Below are 21,147 nucleotides of genomic sequence, written 5' to 3'. Positions count from 1 at the left end.
CCACAGCCCTCATTTCATTTTCACATGTGCCTGCACATTGTTTTTAATGACAGTACATTGAGTTGAATTGAATTGAATTGAATTGAACTGAATTAAGTAAAAGGTCTTTATAATAAATAATTTGGTAGACAACAGTCACAAATGTATTTCAAAGCTTCACTGATATGTGTGTGCAAGAAGATAGACTTGGAGCAGAATACAAAGCTACTGGGAAAAAACAACAACACACGTTTTCCTTAATGAAATGTTGGCTTTACATTTTTCACCCTTCCCTCCTGTTGCACTCGATGAAATACAGACGAACTTGCTGCAGCCATGTTTTCTGACTGTTACCAATATACCAATATCAATTGTGTGTGTGTGTGTGTGTGTGTGTGTGTGTGTGTGTGTGTGTGTGTGTGTGTGTGTGTGTGTGTGTGTGTGTGTGTGTGTGTGTACCCATTAGGATAGAACAACCTGAATCCACCTACCTTATGGGGACATTTTATGGGTCCCCATGAGGAAAGGGGTATATTTTAAGGTTTGGATTTGGGTTTGGGGTTAAATTTAAATTAGGATAAGGTTAAGGTTAGGCATGTAGTTATGATGGTTAAGGTTAGGGTTAAGGGCTAGGGAATGACTGCAGTCATTAAGGGGTCCCACAAGTATAGGGAGACGTGTGTGTGTGTGATTATAATAGGGGCAGTTGGGGTAAAATAAGCCACACTTCACATGTCAGAGATCCACTAACTAAATATCTGCCTCATTGCTTGTTTTAGTGACTGCCCAGTGACTTGTGGACAAAGGTGTGGGGGGGACAACTTTTAGGGAACTCTTAACCTTTAGTTGACACGGACACACAATTATGGTGTTTGTCTACAGCTAGCAATCAAATCAGAAATTCCATAACTGTGTGTACTGATTAAAATGATAGTGATACGAAATGATGCTAAAAGGTATTTGGGATAGTGCCTGAAAAGAACAATGGAGACATTATCCCATACAAACATGAGTCATTTTTGTGCAACGATGAATTGTGCATGAGTGTGTCAAGTATATATTTAACAACTGCGTTTCAAATTGGATAGGATACTGTCAGCTGCTCAAGGTAGTGTGGCTCAACTATAAACAAGTCAAGGCAGATGTGAAATCACAAGACCAGCATGACCCAATCATCACCGATGCTATTAAACAGATGTTAACTAGGGGATGTTATGAGATGTGTTTGTTGTTGTTTTTTTTTTTAATGAATTGGTTAGGCGATAAACTGTAATTTTCCTTTACTGAATCTGCGGCCAAATTGGAGCATGAAATGTGGCTGGGGGAGTTTACTAAGAGCTCTGGATTATTATTCTCTTCTTCATTTCAGGCCTCCCATGCAGCTACACAGTCAAGAAGAATGGGTGGCATCCAAGCAATCCACACAGACTTCAGTTGATTTGAATCGTTCTCATTATCGGTCCTCACTGTTTAACCCTGCCAAGCCTGAACCTTACTACATGTACATCTGTACTGCAGATATCTCAGTCTCTCTCTTTCAAACTGTCTGTCTTTCCATCGTAATCACACTAATTCTTTCTCTCTCACAGAAATCTCAGTAACACCTTGTGTTTATTATTTATGTTTATTTATGTTATTATTGTTATGTATTATTATCATTTTATATTGCATTATTTATTTATTTATTATTTATCATTGATTATTTACTATTTATTTGTTTTATTTATTATATATTATTTGTTTTATTTATTTATTATTATCTATGTTGTGTTTATTATTTATGTTTAGCAACATTTATGTTTTAAAAGAAGCATAATTTATTCTCAAATGTCATTAAAACGGACTGATCTCAGCTCCACTGTAATTTTAACAATTTTCTTTAGCAAACACTCATCAAGTCTCTAGGTGCTAGATCCTGTATGTCCTATGAGGTCTCTTCTTAATTAGCAGTCAAGTGCCCAGACATGCCGCGTTGAGAGTGAGCTGTGTGTGATAATGTAAGTGATGGAAGTCACTCTCAGGAATAGGGCACAGCTCCTCCCAACAGTGACACCAGGTTGAGTCTCAATTAATGTTAATCTTTAGTTCTCGTTACTGCCAGTCTCTAGCCACATAAATCTCAAATACCAGGTAAAAAAAAAGAAAATCTCCCTACGCGATTCCAATGTGACGTCTGATGAGGTAGATAGAGGGAGGGGATGAGGTGGGGTGGGGGGGGGTGGGGAGCTTAGAGAGGGGTCCTCTGACATCATATTAGCGCTTATATACCCGGGGAATGGAGCCCATCACTCTGCACTTCCAACCTGAGAGCTGGAGCAGAGAGGAAACCTTTGCTTGGAGCTGGGAGAAAGAGAGACAGATCAAGAAGAAGACTAAGAAGAGGCAGCATCACTGCACATCCTCTCTGCCTGATCTCTCTGTTTCTGACACTTCCCATTACGGACTAGATTTCTCCATAGGTGGATCCTTCGTTGTGGGACATTTTTCTACTTTTTTTTCTGGAACAAGATGCAGGCACAGTTTGCATGTGTGCTTCTCCTCTGTCTGATTTGTGGTGGACTTTGCACAGGTAAGCTGCACCCCTTCCACTTGATTTAGCATACGTGCAAGCTGTTTTGTCGGCACAGTCATCTATTACCTCATTACTATGAGCAAAGATCCCAGATGCTGTGGCAGAACGCAGAGCCTTTTACCCTCCCACTGGAGGCTAGCTTGTGAAAGGCAACAGGTGCAGTCGTCCAGATGTTCCTCAGTATTGCCTTTCACAGACACCTGAAGTTTTACGAAACACAATTCAGTTTTAAAATCCCAAACTAAGGCTTTCGTTTAACTCTACAATTAAGCTAGTTTTGGAATAAAGATTAAACATTGACTTCAAGCTAAATATTAGCCATTGTAGTTAGTAGCCTAGTTGTAAACAACATTGTGGAGCCCTGTTGGTTTCATATTGTGGTAGTCACCACAATGGAGAGCTATTTCCCCTGTTTTCCCCTGTGAGGAAATTTCATTTTTGAGGAGGCAGTTTTTGGTCCCAAGATTGGATTAAATGCCAAAGCATTTTAAGAAATTTGCAGGTCAATATAAAACATTTTAGTAGCAGGTCTCCTTACCGTGAGTTCTCGTTTGTTTGACTACCTACATTAAGTTGTTTATAGAAGAATTTTTTTAATTATTCCCGCATTTTTCAACCTCATATGCTTTTTAAATAAATTTCTACTGGTTAACCAAATGAGGCTTAATTTAAACTCTTTTGCAACTCATTAAACGTAATATATCATATTGTATTTTATTTCCCCCCCAGAAATTCCTCTAAAAGTTTCCTTTATGCATCATATTCTGTGTGTTTGTAAACGGGCCTGTAGCAGCCAAACTAAATGGGTAAAGGTTTCTTTTCTGGTGAGGTTTCATTAGAAATCAGATCACATTCAGCAGGTTATGCTGAACTACCAAAAGTCACTTTCAAAAACTGAAACCGAGGTTGATGTTACTAGTCTACAAAGCCTATTTTATCTAATAAGGAAATTAGTAGCCCACATATGTAGAAGTGTATGGTTGGGCACTCCTTTTTTGCCTCTTTTCAACACTGAGTATTTTACAAGTAACTCTTGTTTTATATTAACCACACTAACTGCACCATTACCCGGGGAGGGTATACAGTTAGATAAATGAGTGATGTGCCACTTTGTTTAATGGTCACATGTGGCCGTCAGGTAGGACACTAATGGGGTTATAAAATGATATATATGCAGATATAGATTCTGCATATCGTAGTCCTTGAAATGCTAGCTTTAAATACTGGCTCATAATGAAGAGTTTCAAACAGATGAAAGTTGGTATGATAGAAAGTTAGATAAATATTTTTCAAAATCCAGCTACTTATCAGGATGTATTTCTGTCCTACATAATTGGTAACAGGCCATTTCAGCAAGCACTGGGGGAATGAATGCGCATTGACTGTGGACTGCAATCCTGTTTTTCATATGTTCTCATATCTGACAGATGTCGACCAGGAGCAGAGAGCTTTAGAAGATGAACTACTGAGCAGCCTCTTCTCTAAGGTACTGTGATCCCTATATACACCTGTAAGATGAGATGAGTTGAGATGAGATGAGATGAGATGAGATGAGTCCAGGGTGCAACAACCTACCCAGTTACTGGACAATATTGCTTCTTCTCTACTGCCCATGTGTTCTTTCACGAAGCCTGGATTTAGCAATATATCTTGGTCAACACCTCAGAAGACTGTGTGATCATTTAATCATATGTAGGGGTCCTTTTAATCTGTTGGGATGCCCGAATCATACTTTGAGGCACTCGCTGTATTAACCCATGGCCCGTATGTATCCCTAATAAATTCTCATCTCTGTCATATGCACACAGCCTTTATTGTATGTTATTCTTATGCATGCATTAACAGCACACCACCACACACTCTGTGCACACTGTACATAGACATAATTAGCTTCCAATTCACCTTTCCACTCCACTTATCAGTGGGTACACGCTTACGGTTGATGATATCTATTGAAAACAATTTCCAGGTAAGTCATTCAGATAAGAACTGCGTAACTTATCATCCTTTTATCATGGGCAGTGTATTCACAGACAGGCATGGCTGAGAATGAAAGCAGAATGAGAGCTGTCTCTCTGTAGATGGATGGCCTGGCCTGATCAGATTTGATTTGATTTAGATGGGCCTGACAACATAACCACCACATCCCCGTGAGCACCCTCACCTTTTCCACCAATCTGTCATTCTCTGTCTCCCATTTTCTCTCTCTGCATCATACATTTGTTCGTTCTCTCTGTGTCTCTGTACCTCTGTGTCTCTGTCTCTTTCTCATTTGCTCACTCACTCAGCGGAGTCATGTATGACCGAGGTTTTTCACACCAACACTTGACAACATATCTCCCTTGTGATTCATTACTGCTGGTGGTTTGAAGGTTCCTCAGCAGTGATAATTGTAATATGCCAAATAATTGACTGAGTACTCAGGGAGTGAGAGGACAAAGTCATAAGGAGGAGATGATTTTGTGGTTCTTAAACTCAGACACTTCTGTTAAAACTGATCGATCCACTGGTCCCACTGCACTGCTTTCTGTTCATCTCAAAATTGGCAACTGCTCGATTAGTCACGAGAGCCCACTTATATGCCATTTGAGGCTTTATTGATACCTTATTGAACTCTCTTGGAATCAGCTGTCCCTAAATGTGGATATATTATGTGTCGCACATCAGTTAAGCAGAGAACTCATCAGTTTAAGGAAACCTTTCGCTTCCCCCTCGACATCTATCTGATTAACCTTATTTCTTATTTGGTAAGTCGAGAAATTCTCTTATTTTGTATCACCATCCTCGCTCCTTCTTCTTCTTCTTCTTCTTCTTCTTCTTCTTCTTCTTCTTCTTCTTCTTCTTCTTCTTCTTCTTCTTCTTCTTCTTCTTCTTTTACTTTGCTGTCATTCATGCTCATTTTACAGAGCTTTTTTCATTCCCATTTTTAAAATGAGAATTTTCATTTGTCATTTTATATTTGTTATGTGACTTGTCAAGGCACTTCGGCTTTTACCCTTGTAACATTCATAGCAAATCATTTTGGATATGAATATTAGCTAAATGCTCAAAATCTACATTAAAACGCAAAAACTGAGTGTCCAGGTGGCATTGCGGTCTATTCCGTTGCCTACCAACATGGGAATCATCAGTTCGAATCCCCGTGTTACCTCCGGCTTGGTCGGGCATCCCTACAGACACAGCTGACCTTTCGCAAAGTACCGCCCCGGAACGACGTTTGTCCAATCCTACCTTAGCAACAGTCCGTCAAGCTTTCAAACACACAGCAAAATGCTGAAACGGTGTGCCTATGGGATCTGCAAATCGGATACTAGATATGTGAAAAGTTTGGAGGGGGTGTAATTTTCTTTCTCTTCCCGAAACCCAGAACGCAAGAAGCGCAATGTCGGCAATAGATTTGGCAGTATAGCAGACCCCATGGCCAGCTTAATCCATCCAAAATCTAAACAATACCTGTCTGCTCCAAGCTAAGCTTGCTACTAGCTATTATTGATACCTAATACAGCTAACGTATTATTACTGTTACTTTTACCCACACAATGCGCTGATTTCTTCCTTCATGTTTTGGTGTTTTCCGTCTACTTCCTGGATAGTTCTGAAATGCTTGACGGGCATAGCAACAGTAACTAAGGGGGGCGGGACTTTGCGAAAGGTCAATTGGCCATGTCTGCAGTGGGAAGCCGGATGTGGGGATGTGTCCTGGTCGCTGCACTAGCACCTCCCCTGGTCAGTCGGGGTGCCTGCTCAGGGGGGAGGGAGAACTGGGGGGAATACTGTGATCCTCCCACATGCTACGTTCCCCTGGTGAAACTCCTCACTGTCAGGTGAAAAGAAGTGGATGGCGACTTCATATGTGTCAGAGGAGGCATGTGGTAGTCTGCCACCCTCCCTGGATCGACACAGGGGGTGCAGCAGTGACCGGGACGGCTCAGAAGAGTGGGGTAATTGGCCAAATACAATTGGGGAGGGAAAAAAGGGGGAGGGGGTAAATAAATAAATACATAAAATGCAAAAACCGAATTGGGAAGAACAAAAAGCCCCAAAGCAGAATTTAAAGAATGAAGTTAGCTATGTCCATCTGTAAGAAGTGGCTTAAGGTGGCAGACACGCTGACAAACACCTAATCCAGTTGCTGACAGAAAATTCAATAGGCACAGAGGCAAGGTCCATTTATAATTGCATGGAGCTGCACAGGGAAGCATTGGTTTAATATAACGACTACCTAGTGTTAAGTAAGAGGACCATGATGAGGTTGCATTAAAAAATAAAGTCCCACGTTTGACCTTTCTTGCACAATAAAGCCTGGAGCTTGGTCAAGTCCCTGTGTTATAGGCCCATTTGAAACTAAATGAGTCATTCTGAAACCTTTCATTCAGGAAAGACTTCTAAATGTCAGCATGTTATGTAAATCGCTGGTTGGGGATGGTCTCTGGTTACTTGTTCCTTTGACAATTGCAGCTTCCCCCACTTGGCATGACACCATGAGATAGGACAGAAATTGATTCTTTCATTGCAATGCCCAGATAAGGGGGGAATAAATGCTGCTTCCTTTGTTGTAAATAAATATAAATATTGCGAACAGAGGAAAGGTTGGAAACAGCCTCCATTTTCTCTTTTTTTCTCTCTCCGTCATTCCTGCTGACACCCAGGGGGCTTTCCTGCAGAATGTGAAGTGGCTAGCCTGCACACACGGGGTCCCGAGGGCGAGGAGCCATTCGCCATTTTAAAACAAACAACCAAACTTTTTCAGAACACAACAGGATTAAGTTTGATGTAGTTAGGCCTGACTGATACACCACCTCGGCTGAAGAGACCATTCAAAGCATAACCCAGGGCCTACGAACACTTAATAAAATCCAAACATATCTTAACCAAATCTGCTACAGTGCTCAGCATGTTGGGTGGGTATCTTAAGGGGAAATCTCTAGAGGGAAATATTAAAGTTTGCTCTGCTGTGACTAGGATGCCTCCCCACACCTACATAGCCACTATTAAAAACTTCAATAACCAGGGTAGAAATGCACTTTGTTGAGAATATGAGGTAAAATGTCAGTTACATAAACATCATTAGCATATGTGTTCATATCATGTGCATCTTTAATTAAGAAAATGTTTCTCTGAATCATTCCTGTTGCCTCTGTTCAAAATTTGAATAACAACCAATTGCAAATTGCAACTGAAAAGTTTGCTCATATACTGGATGTAAGAAGATTTTCATGTAAAAATAAATAAATAAATAAAACTTCTGTTTCTAATTTTGGAAGAAAATATTATGTGAATTCTAAGAGAATCGACTGAGCTGTCTTCTTCACCCCCTTTAGATGAAACAGAATAGGCAGAGTGCCCCCTACTGGCCTCTCTCACTAGCCAACCTGTGTAAGGTGATGAACAGCCTGAAACAACCGTGGCAGAAGCCATGGAGCAACGAGGAGGAGGAAGAGGAGGAGGAGCTGAGGGAGGGGAGAACCCGGCCGCTAGAGGAACTCTTCATCTTGCAGGACATCTGTCAAGGGCAGCAGACCCGGGAGGAAAGAGTGAGACACACACACACACACACACACACACACACACACACACACACACACACACACACACGCACGCACACGCACGCACACGCACACACACTTTTTTTTATTTTCTCCCCTTTTTCTCCTCATTATACTTGGCCAATTACCCCACTCTTCCGAGCTGTCCTGGTCGCTGCTCCACCCCCTCTGCCAATCCGGGGAGGGCTGCAGACTACCACGTCTCCTCCGATACATGTGGAGTCGCCAGCCACTTCTTTTCACCTGACAGTGAGGAGTTTCGCCAGGGGGACGCAGCACACGGGAGGATCACGCTATTCTCCCCAGTCCAGTCCCCCCCCCCCCCCCCCCCCCCCGAACAGGTGCCCCGACCGACCAGAGGAGGCCCCTAGTGCAGTGACTGGGACACATACCCACATCTGGCTTCTCACCCACAGAAACGGGCAATTGTGACTGTAGGGATGCCCGACCAAGCCAGAGGCAACACAGGGATTCGAACTGGCGATCCCCGTATTGGTAGGCAACGGAATAGACCACTATGCTACCCAGACGCCCACACACACTTTGATTTTTTTATGTCCACATCTTATGAACGCATTACAAAAGGACATGCATTTTTTAGATGCATGATGTTAAGACTTGTCATATCATATGTGTTAGTATTGCAATAACATTTGCATGTACAAAACCAAACGTTCAGCTTCCATTCAAGGATAGAGAAAGCCAATAATCAAGCTAAATATAGCTGAGACTGAAAAATATCTCACTAATTGCTTGGCCTTTTCTTTGTTGATCCCATCATCCGTAAACCTCTAACCACTTGTCTGTGAACATGGCCTCAGGTACCAAATATAAAAACTTGCAGCTGGCACTTACAGACCAACTGTGCAATTATCTGAATCAGTGGTTGAAATTTCAGAATTGTTGTCTAAAAAGTTTCGTCCAAACTATAATCAAAGGTGCACCCTACTACTAGTACGTACACTTTTCTATCCTCCCCATCAACAACAACTACATCAGCTGTATTAGCAAAAATATTTGTGAATATATCAGAATTGTTCTTTTAATAACTGAACATGTATGGAGGAATGTTTATGCATTCTTACAGAAGAATGAAAACCAGGCAACAGGCATGGGTGCAATTCCATGAATACTGGGATGGCATCCAGTGCTTTACCTGTGCCCCCATCCATAGGGTTAGTGGTTGTGTCGGGAAGGACATCCGACGTAAAATTCTGCCAAATCGTTATGCGGATTGACAATATCATACTGGAGTGGTCGAGGCCATCACAGGGTACCAATGGAAACTGTAAAATCCATTGTGGTGACCCCTGAGAAAAAAGAAGAAAGCAAGCAAGAAGAAGAAAAAAAATCACTCAGATCCTTACACTTGCCCATTTTTCCTGCTTCCAACACATCAGCTTCAATAACTGACTGTTCACTTGCTGCCTAATATATCCCACCCCTTGACAGGTGCCTTTGGAATGAGATTATCAATGTTATTCACTTACCTGTCAGTGGTTTTAATGTTTTGGCAGATTGGTGTATGTTTAATCACAGTCTCTTCAAGAGATGAAATCTGAACATCATCCACATAGTCCTATATAGGGTTTGGGGAAAAGATACATGGAGGAGCACGTTGACACAGCAACCATCGATTGATTGCCAACACAAAGTTAATTATACTCCACGGGCAGCCTGTTTTAATGCCTGTCCCAAGAGGTGTTGGGTCTGTGAGTTGTTTTCTACAGATTACCTGAATGAAAGAGTCCCTATACACGTCCATAACAAAGTCAATGCACACCTGGGGGTAGAAGTCTTTCTTCAAGTGACTTAATCAAAGTGAATTAATCAAAGTGTTATGCCCTTTAAGTTCCAAATGTGTCACAGAAGTCCAAAAACACTGTATAAAATATAGCCGACCCATTTTTGAAACAATCAATCCCTGTTTTGAGACAAAAAAACATGTTCATTCATACCTTGCTGGTCGATATACACCTTTTGCTTTTTAGAAAGGATGTTAGCATCAACCGGCCATGGGAGGACATAAGCCAAGATGAATTTCAGGAACCCTTTGTAGATGGTTGGTAATAAAGGAAATGTCTCTCCAGGTTGATGGGTCATCAGGGATATTATCTTTCTTGGGCATTTGATAAATTAGTGCACCCTTCCATGCACCAGGTACCCTTTTATTCTCCAAACAGTATTTTAAGATAGTTGTCAGCATTTGACATGACTGATGTCTCTAACAGTATCGTAGGTCACACCATCGATGCCACTAGCTTTGTTGTTTGGTAAATTATCCAAGACATCTTTCACCTCAGCTGACTTTGGAGACCAAGAAGAGGAAGCGAGTGAAGACACAGCTGAAGATCAAATGGTGGAAGTTGAAGAAGGAAGACTGTTGTGTGGAGTTCAGGCAGGAGTTAAGACAGGCACTGGGTGGTAGTGAAGAGTTGCCAGATGGCTGGGCAACCACTGCAGAAATAGTGAGGGAGACAGCTAGGAAGGTACTTGGTGTGTCATCAGAACAGAGGAAGGAAGACAAGGAGACTTGGTGGTGGAATGAGGAAGTACAGCAAAGTATATAGAGGAAGAGGTTGGCAAAGAAGAAGTGGGATAGTCAGAGAGATGAAGAAAGTAGACAGGAGTACAAGGAGATGCAGCGTAAAGTGAAGAGATAGGTGGCAAAGGCAAAGGAAAAGGCGTATGGTGAGTTGTATGACAGGTTAGACACTAAGGAAGGAGAAAAGGACTTGTACCTATTGGCTCGACAGAGGGACCGAGCTGCGAAGGATTTGCAGCAAGTTAGGGCGATCAAGGATAGAGATGGAAATGTGCTGACAAGCGAGGAGAGTGTGCTAAGAAGGTGGAAGGAATACTTTGAGGGGCTGATGAATGAAGAAAATGAGAGAGAGAGAGAGAGAGAGAGAGAGAGAGAAGGTTGGATGATGTAGGGATAGTGAATCAGGAAGTTCAGCGGATTAGCAAGGAGGAAGTGAGGGCAGCTATGAAGAGGATGAAGAGTGGAAAGGCAGTTGGTCCTGATGACATACCTGTGGAGGCATGGAGATGTTTAGGAGAGATGGCAGTGGGATTTTTAACTAGACTGTTTAACACAATCTTGGAAAGTGAGAGGATGCCTGAGGAGTGGAGAAGAAGCATACTGGTACTGATTTTCAAGAACAAGGGCAATGTGCAGAACTGTAGCAACTACAGAGGTATAAAGTTGATCAGCCACAGCATGAAGATATGGGAAAGAGTAATAGAAGTTAGGTTAAGAGGAGAGGTGATGATCAGCGAGCAGCAGTATGGTTTCATGCCACGAAAGAGCTCCACAGATGCGATGTTTGCTTTGAGAATGTTGATTGAGAAGTACAGAGAAGGCCAGGAGTTACATTGTGTCTTTGTAGATTAAGAGAAAGCATACGACAGGGTGCTGAGATAGGAGGTGTGGTATTGTATGAGGAAGTCGGGAGTTGCAGAGAAGTATGTAGGAGTGGTGCAGGATATGTATGAGAGAAGTGTGACAATGGTGACGTGTGCGGTTGGAATGACAGATGGGTTCAAGGTGGAGGTGGGATTACATCAAGGATCACCTCTGAGCCCTTTCTTGTTTGCAATGGTGATGGACAGGTTGACGGACAAGATCAGGCAGGAGTCTCCGTGGACGATGATGTTCGCGGATGACATTGTGATCTGTAGCAAGAGTAGGGTGCAGGTTGAGGAGAGCCTGGAGAGGTGGAGGTATGCAGTGGAGAGAAGAGGAATGAAAGTCAGTAGGAGCAAGACGAAATACCTATGCGTGAATGAGAGGGAGGACAGTGGAATACTTGGGTCAACTGTTTAAAGTAACAGGGAGTGCAGTAGAGAGGTGAAGAAGAGAGTGCAGGCAGGGTGGAGTGGGTGGAGAAGAGTGTCAGGAGTGATATGCAACAAAAGGGTGCCAGCAAGAGTTAAAGGGAAGGTTTACAAGAAGGTTGTGAGACCAGCTATGTTATATGGTTTGGAAACAGTGGCACTGATGAAAAGACAGGAGGCGGAGCTGGAGGTTGCAGAGTTGAAGATGCTAAGATTTTCACTGGGAGTAATGAAGAAGGACAGGATTAGGACCGATTACATTAGAGGGATTGCTCAGGTTGGACGGTTTGGAGACAACACAAGATGGCTTGGACATGTGTGGAGGAGAGATGTTGGGTATATTGGGAGAAGGATACTGGATATGGAGCTGCCAGGGAAGAGGAAAAGAGGAAGGCCAAAGAGGAGGTTAATGGATGTGGTGAGGGAAGACATGCGGGTGGCTGGTGTGACAGAGGAAGACGCAGAAGACAGGAAGAAATAGAAACTGATGATCTGCTGTGGCGACCCTTAACGGGAGCAGCTGAAAGTAGTAGTAGTAGAACTTTCACCTCAGCATTTGTGGAAAAACTCTGGTTTACATGGTGGTAAAGTTTCCAGACAAGGCAGGGATGGTAGTGGTTTGATTAGCATCTGGCCTTTACATTTGTTTTGCTAGTGAAGCTGGCACAAGGGAGGATTGGGGTATGCACTATTGTGTAAAATTATCTGAATTGCTTTGGTTTTTCGATGTTGCCAAAGGTAAAATAGCCCATTTCTACTTAGCTTCTTACAGTGACCACTTTGAACTGTGGTCCTGAGAGAAGACTGAATCATATCTCGAATGAAACTCAACTGGGTCTCATTCCAACACACACACACAAAGTTAGCTCCTTGCATGTACCTACTGCACAGCAGACGCTGAATAAGTCATTGTTTGTGCCTCTTAATTATGATGGGGACCATAAAACTGTAACATTGACATTTAATCATTTAGCAGACACTTTTTATCCAAAGCAATTTGCAAGAGTCAGCAATTAGCAAATAAATCTGAACATTACTAACTGGCATCATAGCGCTTTATACGGATCATTAGATAAGGTGGTGAACAAACTTAAAGTAATCTAAATGCAGACTCTTAACACTTGCACTAGGGTCAGAAACTTTTGTGATGTGATTAAAAGCTTCTGATATCCATTTGTGAGCAAAACTAAATACTTATTTGGCACTGACAATCTTTACTATCTTATTACAACGAGTAGTGTCTGCGGTAATTTCATAGTAAACATAATCCCAGTGTGTGTCGGCCCTGTGATGGCCTGGCGGCCTGTCCAGGGTGTCTCCTCGCCTGCCACCCAATGACTGCTGGGATAGGCTCCAGCATCCCCGTGACCCTGAGAGCAGGATAAGCGGTTTGGATAATGGATGGACTATCAGTGCCACAAACAGCTGCCACCGTTCCCTGTTGTGACTCCAAAGTGTGAGCGGAGGACATGGTGCATCACACACACACACACACACACACACACACACACACACACACACACACACACACACACACACACACACACACGTGCTCTACAAGCGAATCCAATGCACTCAAACACTCAAGCGGGCTGTTTTTCATTCCCCAAAAACATAATTCCCAAGTTTTCCTACTAATTAACAATCACGACATAAATGCCGACCCCCCCCCCCGGGTCAGGAAATGTGGGAAACAGTAATGCAGTTAGGACGATTCCAAGGGGCCTACAAAAAAGTATGATAACATAAGGATAATAACTTTTTTATTCGCCATTGTGATATCTGAGGCCTAAAATCACGGGCAGTGCCCCTGTCCGAACCCACACACTCATAAACCTTGCTTTCTGATCACCTTTTCTGTCTTCGTCAACAAATGACAAGGATATGACATTAAACCTATTTTCTAATCTAGATGAGTTGGCTTGACTTGGCCCATGCTGTCGCCGCAGGACAGAGCTCAGAAAGTCTCGCTCACTGTACAGCAATAACTCGGGATGAAAATTAATCCGAGTAATATTTTACTATGAATTTGAGGGCACGAATTACAAATCTCATAGATTTGAAAGTATCGATTGCAAATACAGGAATGTTGATTTATGAACTATGTGATGATTTTCCGTGTTCCGTTTTTATTTGCTTGACGTAAATAGATTTTTTTTAACGACGACTAACAAAAACAAACATGTACGGAGGTACAATCTTGGCCACGCCCACACAGCATCCGCCATCTCCCCGCGGTAATCCCGCCCTATTAAAGTCTTCTCTCCGTCTCGCGCTCCTCCTGCGTCTCCTGCTTTCACACGCTCGTCAATCATTTTCATTTCAGCGTCAGCGCCTCAAACAAGGGACGAGAGCTTTTTAACACAGTGACTGTAGAGATTAGCGCCTGCTTTTCTTTTCTTTTTCATGCATGAAAGACCACCGGGGTACTTGCTTAATCACAGCTACGCCCCCATGGCCGCCATCTAGATCACCCGCCCAGGAAACAAAACACGTTTCCCCACAGTTCTTTCCCTCGTCACACGAGACTCAAACGCCACCTTGTATCTTTCTCCGCCCCCCTGACAGCTACTTCGCCAGTCTCTGGGTTATCTGGAAGGAGAGCAGGTGGGCGACACGCCGCTCAAGAGGAAATCTCCCTACATCCTGAAGCGGCAAGCGGCTCACACGACCAAGTCCCGGAGGCCGTACATCCTGAAACGAAGCACATTTTACTGACGGCCACGCCCGTGGCACTGGCTAGGATAGACGCTATACATTCTGTGAATAATGTGGCAGTGCTTTCTTTGTTATCCCCCCCATATATGCATCGTTTTACTGTTTGTTGTCCTACTGGGCGAGATATCCATCGTTTAGACTTACATACCTGTATTCTGCTTCCTTGAGGTATGGGACCTGTAAATAAAACTATCAATGAGCATCAAGTAAGCTGTGTATCTTTTAAAGAACATATTTAGTTACTTACTTATTTGTCCACAACTCATTAAAGGAGTCATATTTCAAAACCGGTGTGATGTGACTATCTTCTCTTTAAATACAAGTTGCTGATAGTAAAAGGACGCCTTTTTATTGTGTCCGTAACTTCGCACATCACATCTCTCTCTCTCTCCGTGGATGAGCATAAGAGAGAGAGAGAGAGAGAGAGAGAGAGAGAGAGAGAGAGAGAGAGAGAGAGAGAGAGAGAGAGACAGAGAGAGAGAGACAGAGAGAGAGAGAGGGAGGGAGAGAGGGAGGGACTTCAGTAATGGTGGGTCAAACCTCCAGAGATAGATGTGAAATTCCACTTGAAAGATGAGATGCCATTTCAACTTAAAGGGATATTCAATATGGGGCAACATATCTCTTTCAACAGCCCTTTCAGGTTTGGCATGGGTATGAGTTTTTGAAAATAGTATTTCCAGAGCTGGTTTAGGAGTAGAGCTGGAGTATAACCCTGAGATGTACGGCGCTTACTGATATCCTCGTAAAGCATCACAATAAGGCCTGGATTCATGCATCCAGAATTGCACTAAATTCATTGCAATTTGGATTCACCTTTTTATGTCCTGCACTAGTATTTTACCACAAGAAGATATACTAGCATTTCCATGTGTGAGGTTATTGAAATTATGTGTTGATACTGTCCTAAATTATCATTAAGGTCATGTAGCACTGAATATAAGAGAAATGTGTTTAACTAAACAGATTTGTAGAAAATCATGAATTATTTTTAAGAAATGCCTAAATCTACTCTTCCATATTTCATAGCCTACACAGTAATCTAGAAAACTGGCAGGTGCAAGGTTCGCTTCAAATTTATTAGTTTGGAAGCATGATTCTCTCCTTGATGAAGTGAACTTATCACATATGAGGAGGGGAACGAGCAGCAGAGTTTGGACATTTCGTGGTCTTATACAGGTACAAGTGTGGATAAAATTAGTTGTTGCACTGAATTGTAAGAGAGACAAAATCCATTGTGTTCTCAATGGATCATCCTTTCTCCTGATCATCACCAACTGTGTGGCTGTGATCTTCATCTAGTGATCAAAAGTATGAGATCATGAATACAGACTGAAACGAGGTTTCTTCACAAGGGGAATATAAACACTCTCCAGGTAGGACAGAGCAACATTGTGATCTGGAAGGAACAAGTCAAGCAGCACTGCAGCAGCCTCTCTGAATTGACAGTTGTCATTCCAGGGGATTTGGCCACCATATGATGATGCCTCCAGCTTTCCCTGGGGCTACATTAGCTAGCTTTATATTTGTTGATAGGTCACCACAAGTTCTCTTCAGATGCATGCCACATTTACTGCAGACCTTACTTAATTACTCTGCCAACAAGGCGTAATAGAAAATAATGATGCTGGTCAGGTGCACTTACAGGATGACAGTCTCTCTCTGCCATGCATAGTCTGCTGTGTGCACTATACTCAGTGGGTACTTACAGGGAACAAGGTACATGCAGAATGCACGGAGAATGGACAATGATTCGGATTGATACAAGTCTATAGTACCAATTAACCCCCTATGTGGGTTAATTTGACCATGAATATCAGAATCATATTAGAAATACAGTGAGGGTCAGGGTCAAGGTTTGGGTTAGCCCAAGGTCAACACATCACATTTTGATTTGAAAACATCTCTCACTTGCTAAAATCAGTCCATCATCTGTTGGTGTATGAGCCTATTACAGACAGTGGATGGCAGTATTGCTCAATTTGTATGATGGGCTGGTATGACCTACTGCAAAGTAATAAGGAGATGTTTAAGTATCCCTCTGGCAGAAGGCCAAACAACTCATTGGGAGGATACTAGAGGAACAAAATGGGGAGAAAATGACACCAATAAAAACGGCACAACACAATCGATTTCCTTGGGAAAAAAATGCCTTCGGGTAGAATCTTGAAATGAAAATTCTATTAGTTTTCTTCAGTCTAGTGTCATTTTATAAATCAATAAAATGAATATTGTTTTAATAAACTTTGAAAGACCATGGTTATGTGCAATGACTGAGACTGATGGCATGGTGAGACACTGAAGAGAAAAGTCTTATTCCTTCCATTTATCTAGTATAATGGTGTCTTGGCAGAGTTGACTGAGGACGCTCATTTCTTCAGCTGTTGTGCTACTGGGCTACTTGTGCAGTTGGGAGTTAAGTGCCTTGCTAAAAGGCACTATAATAACTATTGTTTAGGGGAGGCAGAACATTTTGCTGTTTCTTCAAGCTGTTCTAGACAAAAACCAACAAAAGGGGGTTGGCTGGGCTCGTTTAATCTTCTCCAAAAAAGAACAAAACAAAAGGTCAGCAAAAGTCCAGACAAAGCCAATTCAAGTGAAACAACACACTGTTACGTGAAGACCATAATAAACTCATAGGAAATGTGCTCCAGACTGAAAACATCCACAATCACTTTATATCTTAAGTGCTGATAGTCTGTGCTCTGAATAAAAAGGTCCACATTTGGCAGAAAAGGACCCAAGCCTTCTGGATGACTGGTCTCATCCCTGACATCAATTTACCCCCCCCCCACCCCCAATGTCTCCAACCAGTATGTCCAGCTATTTGGCTGTAATATGTCTGACTACTATTCCATGTCAGCGAAGTCATGAAACTCTGCCCGCTCTTTTGACATTTGCTCATGAATTGGACATCAAATAGATACTCAACACAACTGATGGCCTGGAAAAGGTCAGTATAATTTGAAGCTGTTAAATGATTGCATTCAGCCGCGGGTGTTGCCTCGATGAAAAACACATTGACTGGGACATTGTGTTTAATTTCCTCTGTACCCATCCAATTAGTTACAGAGTTGTTGTTGTTGTTTTTTAGTACACTAATTTGAATAATTCTAGTCACAGGAAATGTCAGTTTACATTCTACTCAAGCCACAAAACAAAAGCTAGGTTATGGATCATTAAGCTGGATGAAATGCATTCCAACTATCCGCCTCAAATCTGGATTTGTTTAACTATGTATTATCGTGTGTACTGCCATTTTGTCTGGGCCTATTTAAAAAAATGAGATATTGGATGTCCAAAATTACCCAGACAAAGGAAAGGGAGCATTTGTGCTTTTTTAAATATTCAGGTATGTGGTTCAAATTTTGAAATCTAACTCTAAAATTAAGATCCTCCTTCCAGATGTTTTCGGTTCTTCCACAGATAAGATGGAAAAAATCACAACGTCATGTTTGGAAATGTTCGCTATCAATTTTTATGAATATGTTTGTTTTTGAAAATTTCCTGACTGAAAAAAAAACAGTAAAAGGTAACTTTGTGAAAAGTTGGTAATTTCCCATAGGACAAACAAAATTCTTCTATTTAAAGCAATTGTAGATTTTATGCCATAGGAAAAACTTTACTAAATATCCCACTCCTCAAACATACACAGTAGAAACTTGGCAAAGTTGAAGTTATTGATATTATTTCTGTACAAGGCCTGGGTTGAACTTTAAAAAAAAAAAATTGGTTTTGGTAAATTATGGCAATTGAAAATTCCAAAATAAACAACAAATGACGGAAATAGGCATACCGTCGTTACGACCAGTCCAACATAGCAACTGTTTCTCTTCTCCAACCCCCATGAGGGATGGATGTTAAATGTAGATGTTGTCAGGAATGAAAACAGTGAATCACTGTGTACACCAGCAGGTGGCAGTACAATATAATACCATGTGGAACTTGGTTGGCAAGAAGTCAACGTGGTCATTGTTTATGAAATAACCTTTGGTGTTCCCCCTCCAAAATCACTTTGTCGCCTGTACATTAACTAATAAATAGGATGCAGCTGGCACACAGAAAATAACATTAATCTCAATGAAACATAGTCAACTTAAACAATTAGGTGTGCTCTACATAAATCTGTTATAACCGTGTATTTTGCATTTTGCACCTCTGCATTGAACTTCTTTTTCCTTGGAGGGTTGACTGAGAGAATTAAGTTGTTTTGACGCTATTACTGCACAAGGGTTGCAGTCGTGGGAGTTGCATCATCACACTAGACAGATGAAATGGTCTTGACAGCTGATCTGTGGAGGTTATATAAGCAACTACGCATTGGCTCCTTGAGGATAAACACGGCATAAGCTCTGGATACAAGTGGAAGTGTTTTCCCAGCTTCCATAAAAAGTTTAAGATAAGTAGGCCTAACTGCTTTGCCTATTGTTGGCAGTCAAGTGAACACATCTCTTCTTACATTCTTCAATACAAAGACACAATCTTAGTTTCACAAACAAAGACACAATCTTAGTTTCACAAATTATGTCTCTAGGCTGGTATACAGGAAAGTTGTCACTATACTAACATCTGACCAGATCTGTCAGTTTATGCAAATTTACATTTAGCCTCAGCAGATGTCTATCACCATAACAGCTCCCATGACCCTGAAAAAAATGAAGCCTTAGCACGCCTCCCGCATCCACAGGACAAATTATACCCTGCGTGACTTAATTCAACTCCATTAAAACCTTCATAGACATCTGCTGCTTTGCTCTGGCCTGCATGGCTTGGCTGAACTCCATCCACACGCCCCTTCAATTTAACTCCGGTTTAGAGTTGGTGGATGTTGGCTGACAGTTTGAGAATTCTCGGTGTATTGCCGGTGTGTCTTCACTTATGCCCAAGGAAAGTCATTCTCTCATCTTATACGGCCCACTAATTGCATAAAAAACGGTCTGATCAAGATAATGGCTTGGAGGGAATGAGATTAGTTCCCTTTGTGAAGAATCTGATGGTGCCAGTTGGACAGTGGCATAACAAGTGCGACCTTGTTGCGGTGGCCTGCCGAGCAAGTAATTAGTTCCCGCATATGGGTGCATTACCGAAGCTCTCAGCAAAAACACGGCGAGGGGGCTGACTTCTGTCAGTGCTATTTATTGTCACTGGTAGGGTTGTCTCAGTCCTAAATAATGATTCTTTGGTACTGAGAGTTATAAGCAGGGCACAAAGATGCAAAGCAAAAGAGACAATTCTTTTTTCCCTCTGATCAATTTAAGATTGTTTCCTTACAAAATGAGAGTGAACAGTCTTCCAACCTTTTTTATTTTGAGATGTGAAGCACCTCATGAACCTGGCTTCCAACTCATTTACTCTCACACTGACATTTAGTCTATGTTTAGCTGTACCATCTGCAATGGTTTGGGATTGGGGTTGCAACCCCTCTAGAAGTGTTTGTGAGTGAATGCATCTAAAAATATATGCTGTTGTAAGACGTTAAAGATGTCATGTTTTATAAAATTAACTTCATAATTTATAATCATTTGCAAGAAAAGTGGCAAAACATATTTTTCTGCATGCTCATCACTGGTCCCTCTTAGCCTCTCCCTTATATTCTATCACTTGGTATTGCCCATTAGGTTTCATTCAAGGTAGGATTTTACAGAGATACCATTGACAGAGATGCAAGAAAGAAGTGCTATCTTTTGATGAAAGCTTCTAAAGAGTAATTAAACCCTATATCATTTCCATGAGTTTGCTCACATGTGCAGGTTAAAAACCATGTTAAGGTTAAAAACATGCCAGGCTGGTCTTGGTACTCTGTGATTTTAGCATAGCATGATAAACACAGCTGCAGATCATAGAATTAATAATGGGTCTGTTGGATGTGGCGTGCCAGCACACCACAGACAGACAGACAGACAGACAGACAGACAGACAGACAGACAGACAGACAGACAGACAGACAGACAGACAGACAGACAGACAGACAGACAGACAGACAGACAGACAGACAGACAGAGAGATAAGGCCAGCATTAACAACTGTCAGTAGTACTGTCAATGCTGGTTCTTTGGCACAGCTACATACAAAAGAGCCATATGTTATTATCTGCAGCTATGTTTATCCTGCTATGCTAACATCACAGGGGAGCATGTCTATGTTCCCTCAACCCTGTTTCATTGAACTTACCTAAACATAACATAACCTAACCTACCTTAACCTGACTAGGTAAAAAAGCTAAGAGGGAAACAGTGTTAGGGAGAAACAGAGGAGAAAGTTGTGGCCATTTGATTTAAACTCTCTGCTATGTAATCATACTAGAAGAACCCCGCTACAATGTAGCGGTTTGGTTATCCACCCGTCCAAATCTCCCCCTCTTCATCCTGCCAGCTAACCGCCTTCCCCCTGCCCCTAACCCCCCCCACTCCAACTCCCTCCCCCAAATGCTCAGAATCATCTGAAATGCTGAGAAAAGTGGTTTTTAGCCATTTTTAGAAAATGCATATTTTG

General features: G+C 41.9%; 1 protein-coding gene across 1 annotated transcript; it reads left to right on the top strand.

Annotated features, from left to right (window-relative positions):
• The first annotated feature begins 2,310 nt into the window (after positions 1-2,310).
• nts (neurotensin) lies at positions 2,311-14,915 on the top strand. Its single transcript, XM_056282578.1, has 4 exons — positions 2,311-2,548; positions 3,979-4,037; positions 7,873-8,085; positions 14,506-14,915. Exons 1-4 carry the CDS (start codon positions 2,488-2,490, stop codon positions 14,653-14,655), a joined length of 483 nt encoding a protein of 160 aa, XP_056138553.1. The 5' UTR covers positions 2,311-2,487; the 3' UTR covers positions 14,656-14,915.
• Positions 14,916-21,147: the final 6,232 nt, after the last annotated feature.

Source organism: Lampris incognitus, chromosome 6 (genome assembly GCF_029633865.1).
Source record: "Lampris incognitus isolate fLamInc1 chromosome 6, fLamInc1.hap2, whole genome shotgun sequence".
Taxonomy (NCBI): Eukaryota; Metazoa; Chordata; class Actinopteri; order Lampriformes; family Lampridae; genus Lampris; species Lampris incognitus.
This window is presented reverse-complemented; position numbering and strand designations above follow the sequence as displayed.

Coding starts and splice junctions, on each gene's coding strand:
- nts (XM_056282578.1), top strand. CDS start 2,488: ATGCAGGCACAGTTTGCATGTGTGCTTCTCCTCTGTCTGATTTGTGGT. Junction 2,549..3,978: donor TTGTGGTGGACTTTGCACAG/GTAAGCTGCACC, acceptor CATATCTGACAG/ATGTCGACCAGGAGCAGAGA. Junction 8,086..14,505: donor AGCAGACCCGGGAGGAAAGA/GTGAGACACACA, acceptor CCCCCCTGACAG/CTACTTCGCCAGTCTCTGGG.